This window comes from Penaeus japonicus, unplaced genomic scaffold (assembly GCF_977035675.1).
Source record: "Penaeus japonicus unplaced genomic scaffold, GWHDUDI00000001_assembly GWHDUDI00000006, whole genome shotgun sequence".
NCBI classification, from domain to species: Eukaryota; Metazoa; Arthropoda; class Malacostraca; order Decapoda; family Penaeidae; genus Penaeus; species Penaeus japonicus.
In genome coordinates, this window is record NW_028234408.1 from 25,922,041 (window position 1) to 25,928,283 (window position 6,243).

The window sequence follows — 6,243 nt, forward strand, 5'->3', positions numbered from 1 at the left end:
ATGTTAATAAAGTTACTCCTGTTTATGAATTATAAGTTGTACATTTAATGTTTATTTTATGTGTTTGATACTTTTATTATTCCTTACAGGTAGCACCTCCTGGTCTTCGCAATCTGTGTACCATGTCATGTGGATCATGCAGTAATGAAAATGCCTTCAAAGCAATCTACATATGGTACCGAACCAAGGAACGAGGAGGTGACACAAGCTTTACTGCAGAGGAATTAGAGACTTGTATGCATAATCAGACACCAGGCTCTCCACCCTATACCATCCTATCATTCTCTGGTAAGGACATTATTTTGATAATCATTCTTATTTTGAAGATAGATAACTTTTCATATATTTCTCTTCCATATGTAATGTGTAATGATGCAGAGTGATAAACCCAATGCTCAAGCATGATGCTTAGAGAAGGCTTATATATTTCCTCTAAAAAGAGCGAACTCATTAAATTTGTATTTATAGGATATTTTGCTACAGTATGCTTTTTTAATTAGCCAAAGTGATGTCTGGAAAATACCAATTTCCAATAGAAGATGGCATATTTGTCTATTTTATTTTTGTTATTCCAATGTAATTAGGTACATGCATCTTACCACTTTATGTCTTTTTTCAGAAAAGCTTTTATTTGCAATTCACTCATTATGGAGTAATCATTCTCTTTGTATTACAGGCTTCCACAGATAACAAATGTCAGAGTTTGAAACTTTATAAAATAAGCTCTCTGTGAAAGTGAAAACTTGCTGCTCAGTAAATACCCAATTTGTTGTGTCTTGGACTATGAAATGACTTATCTTGCAAAGTGAAAACAAAAACTCAAAATTGAAAAGGAAGTTAGAGGTGGCAGTTATAAAATGAAGTGGAGAAGGACAAAACAGTTGATGTTACTCAAAGAGTCTTAAAACACTAATATGATAACCTTCGTGTCATCATGGTTATTGATAAAATGAACTCACCTACTCAAAAATTATGTAAAGGTAATATTTTGATACATATGTGTGGTACTGAAAGTGAAAAATAACCACATATTAATTACTCCCCTATCTATCTAAAATATCACTTCTCATCAAAGTATGCTTAAAAAAGAAAGTAGTGATTTGTGTGAAAAAAAATGATGCTCCATCATAAGACAAAAGAAAAAAATAATAATCTACGGTATTATGTTCATGTTAATGTAACTATGTATTTGAATGTTCACTGTTTAGCTTTCTAAAACAAGCAACCTTTTTTGTATAACATGACTTTGTTTTGCAGGTGCCTTCCATGGCAGAACCATGGGATGTCTTTCAGCAACTCGTTCAAAAGCCATTCATAAGATTGACATTCCTGCTTTGGACTGGCCTATGGCAAACTTCCCTCAATATAAATATCCTTTGGAAGAGTATGTACATGAGAACCAACAAGAAGATGCAAAATGTCTTGAAGAAGTAAGTTGTATGAAGAATTTTCTTTACTTAATTTATTTTTTTTATGGGAAGTATGTAATGCCTACTTGAGATATCTCCTGGTATATGCTGTTTTCTACCATTGTGAAGAAATATCTTTTTCATCAATACTATTTACTGTAAGCTAGAATTTTTTGTTTCATTTGAAATTTATCTTACAGACAGAGGATCTTATTCACAAATATAATGCTGCTGGTAAGCCAGTGGCAGCCATTGTGGTAGAGCCTATACAAGCAGAGGGAGGGGATAATCATGCATCTCCAGAGTTTTTCCAGGGATTACAGCAGATTAGCAAAAGGGTAAGCAGACTTCTTCTTTTCAAATATGAATATTGTAGAGAAAGGAGGATTCTGAACATGTGTAGAACAATGTCCTTTCTTAAAATCAATTAGCTGTCTGTACATGAAGTTCTTTTTTATATCTGTTCTCCTAAATATTCCTTAAACATTTAGAATTAATTATCAAACTATTCAGTTTTGCACATTTCCATATAGTACAAACAAAATGAAATAAGGTTTACTAGTATGTATCTTGTTTGATCTAGTCTAAAAACTTACATCTGTGAATGTAAAATACATATGAATGTATTTTTTTTCCATAAACTGTTTATTTATTTGACATCAATTATGTTCTTAATCCAACAGACAGGTGCAGCATTTTTGATAGATGAAGTACAAACTGGAGGTGGTCCCACTGGGAAGATGTGGTGCCATGAGCACTTTAATCTTCCTGAAGCTCCTGATATTGTTACATTCAGTAAGAAAATGCTGACAGGAGGATATTACTTCAAGGAAGAGTTCAAGTAGGGTGATGAAATGGATTTGTTCAATATGCATAGTGATGAGTGTGTGCTTGCTTGTATGTGCCTATAAAGAGCTCACTGCTAAAGTGAGTTGTAAGACCTGCACAGAGAGTGAAGTTAGATTTTCATTGGACATATATATGCATGGAGTTAAAATCTGGCTCAAATGAAGTATAACACAACACCCAAAAGAATATCAGAAAACTTATTTAGATTTGGGGATTAATTTTATTTCATGGATGATGTTCTCTTGAATAAAACCCATACTTAATCACTAGGTTACTTGATATCTAAGTACTAGCATGAACCCCACTAGTGGATTATGCCAGGGATATCCTGGAGGATCATTTGTCTCTTGTCAGTCACTTAGGAACTGAACCTGATGAAGGTTACAATTTGATTCTTTCCTCTTTCTTTCACTACCACTTAATGGTTCATTCAGTAATGAATTCAACTTGTCATCAAATTTTCTTTCAAATACTTCTATAGTGCAGTGATGTTATGCTTCTATTATTCTTCAGTTTTGGCCCAGTCATTAAGAAACATTGGTTCCATTTTCCTTGCCCCAGTACAATAGCACATTCTTCTCAGTCTGGAGGAATGACTTACTTTGATTTCCAGACTTCCCTATCATGGAGAGGTAAAATTTGATCATTTCTTTCACTTTTCCTTGATCTAAATATGCAGCTTTATTTTGGCTTTATTGTTATTTTCTTTATCATTCAGTTTCCTGGAAACCATATTATTCTTTGTCCATTTACCCTCAGCCTCCTTGAAGGCAGGGATGAGAAACTTAGACTCTTTTATTGTTACATATCAGTACATCTATACTGTTAAGCACTGAATTCCATATTGGAACTTTGGATAAGTAACAAAATGAAATAACGAAAAGTAGAGCAAAGAGGAGGAAAATAGTAGGGAAGGGTAGACCAGTAGCATTAGCTGGATAGGGCTAATCCTAAATGTAAGAGTGAAGCTGGCTGTGTTTGTTGTTTGACTGGGAGGATCAGACAACCATAAGCTAATTGTTTGCCATCCCTCTCAGTGCCTTTGCCTTACTACCACTCAGAGTGATGTGTGTGTGTGTGTGTGTGTGTGTGTGTGTGTGTGTGTGTGTGTGTGTGTGTGTGTGTGTGTGTGTGTGTGTGTGTGTGTGTGTGTGTGTGTGTGTGTGTGTGTGTGTGTGTGTGTGTGTGTTTGTGTGTTTGTGTGTGTGTGTGTGTGTGTGTGTGTGTGTGTGTGTGTGTGTGTGTGTGCATGCATTCATGCGTGCGTGCGTGTGTGCAAGCAGGCAGGCAGGCAGGCAGGCAGGCAGGCAGGCAGGCAGGCAGGCAGGCAGGCAGGCAGGCAGGCAGGCAGGCAGGCAGGCAGGCAGGCAGGCAGGCAGGCAAGCAGGCAGGCAGGCATGTGTGCTCAAGTACATAGTTACGTTTGGTTAGATAAAGTCATTGAGATACATTAGGTACCAATAAATACCTGAAAAAGACTATAGTCTCAGTCATTATCAAAGACATGAAAATCATGCTAATAATAATGACATCAAGTATGAAACCTTTTTTATTGTTCAAGAAAAATTCTTTTAAGACAGCATGAGGCTTTACTTTATTTTATTCTTTTTAAGAAAATATTTAGATATACTTTCCTAAACCAATGCTAATTGGTATCTATTATTTCTACACTGAAAAGGTGAATAGTAAAACTTCAAATTAAATTAAAACAATAATGGTATTCATTCAAATATATCACAAATTTTTGAATTGAAAAATATACTTTTTAAAAGCTATTACACTTAAGGACAGACAAGGTTCTCTCCTTTGCAGTTTGGAAAATGGATATCCTAGCATTCATTTTAGAATTATATAAAAACCTGTTTCAAATAAGATCATAGTGAGGTGAGAGAATAATCACTTTTTCTTTTTTATGCTAAAGGAATTTCAGATATCATGCAGTGCTAGTGTAGATATCACATCTGTGCATCTGGTTTACAGACCACCTCAAGGATACCGCATTTACAACACCTGGATGGGTGATCCATCAAAGGTGATCATGCTAGAAGAAGTTGTCAGAGTCATCCAGCGCGATCGTCTTCTTGAAAATGTTAATGAATCAGGAGATGTACTCATGAAGGTAATTATACATACATACATATACACATTTCCAAGTTTGTGTATGTGTGTCTACATAAGTTGCAAAATAGTGGTTTGGTGGTTATATTATAGCTTTATTTACAAAAATCAACCAGAGTTACCTTTGAATTAAAAAAAAAAAAATTATATATAGAAGTTTGTTATGATGTTCACATTTACAATATTAACAAGTACCTGTCTTTCAGGGCTTGACAACTCTTCAGAATCAATATCCTCAGCACATAAATTCAACTCGTGGGAGAGGAACATTCATTGCATTTGATGGAACAAATGGTGCAAAACGAGACACCATAGTAAACAAACTAAAGCTGCAAGGTTAGTAACAATTTCTTTTGTTTTTTTCACAGTGAATAGATTTGTAACTTCAAACAGTATAATTATGGGATTTACATAAAGGTTATTATTAGTCATGATAAATTTTATGAACCAGTTAGCTAATAATCATGAACACTATTCCTACAATCATGAATCAACTAAACTTTACAGGAATTCATTCGGGGGGATGCGGAGATAAATCAGTGCGGCTTCGTCCTGCCCTCATCTTCCAACCTCATCATGCTAATATTTTCCTCAATAAGCTTGAGACAGTTCTCTCAAATCTGTAAAAGAAATGAGAAATCCATTTATTATTAAATCCATTATTTCAACATGATATATATCTAGTTTCAGATAATCTGATGCATATTATTAAATTTGTTCTTAAGCATGAAAAAAAATTAGTTATCCTACAGACACATATGTATTCAAGTAAAGTAATAATACCTGGAATTCTTAGGCCTAAAAACATATCCAAGGCTGCTATTTACTATCTCTGCTGAATATTTTCTTATTTTCCTTAGAGGCTATGTATGGGTATGTATACACAATTGCCTGTGCTTTATTAGAGAGAGAGAGAGAGAGAGAGAGAGAGAGAGAGAGAGAGAGAGAGAGAGAGAGAGAGAGAGAGAGAGAGAGAGAGAGAGAGAGAGAGAGAGAGAGGGGAGGCTCCCCCCCCCCCCGAGTGACTGAGAAGAGAGATGAGAAGAGGAGAAGAGGAGAGAGAGAGAATGAAGAGGGATGAGAGAGAGAGAGAGAGTGTGTGTGTGTGTGTGTGTGAGTGCATGTGCATGTCCATTTGTATGAGTCTATGTGGGCATGCATGTATGCTTATGTGTGCATGTATGTGTGCATGTCCATACTTCAACAGTGCCATATTAAATGGGTTCTAGCTCTGGGGCTATCATACAAAAAGGGCCCTCACAACACAGATTAAATAAAAGTTTCTTGAGAATTGTCATATATACACTCGCATAAGAGTATGCATAAATTACATACCTTTCAAAATGCAATATTCAAATGCTAAGTAGTACAGAGGGTGCCTCCACAAGATGCCAAGCCCCAGGGCCCTCTCAGCTGTTAATCCAGCTGTGCTTCAATGTCTTATATTATGTGCTCATTTTGCCAAGAATTTATTTTATTGCATATATGTTTTTATATAAACACACACACACACACACACACACACACACACACACACACACACACACACACACACACACACACACACACACACACACACACACACACACACACACACACACACACACACACACAATCACACACACATGTGGCAATCATCACACACACACACACACACACACACACACACACACACACACACACACACACACACACACACACACACACACACACACACACACACACACACACACACACACACACACACATATACATATACATATACATATACATATTTATGTATGTATATATGTATATGTTTATGTATATGTATTTATGCATATGTATTTATGTACATATATATGTGTGTATGTATATATATATATAT

At 35.6% G+C, this 6,243-nt stretch overlaps 1 protein-coding gene across 1 annotated transcript in view; it reads left to right on the top strand.

Annotated features, from left to right (window-relative positions):
• Gabat (4-aminobutyrate aminotransferase) overlaps positions 1 to 5,113 on the top strand; it is a 26,278-nt gene extending 21,165 nt beyond the window's left edge. The window contains exons 5-11 of the mRNA XM_043030562.2: positions 90 to 288; positions 1,258 to 1,430; positions 1,610 to 1,747; positions 2,093 to 2,250; positions 4,239 to 4,377; positions 4,583 to 4,712; positions 4,884 to 5,113. Coding sequence (XP_042886496.1) covers positions 90 to 288; positions 1,258 to 1,430; positions 1,610 to 1,747; positions 2,093 to 2,250; positions 4,239 to 4,377; positions 4,583 to 4,712; positions 4,884 to 5,002 — 1,056 coding nt within the window. The 3' untranslated portion in view covers positions 5,003 to 5,113. The remainder of the gene's footprint in view (positions 1 to 89; positions 289 to 1,257; positions 1,431 to 1,609; positions 1,748 to 2,092; positions 2,251 to 4,238; positions 4,378 to 4,582; positions 4,713 to 4,883) is intronic.
• The last annotated feature ends 1,130 nt before the right edge of the window (positions 5,114 to 6,243 follow it).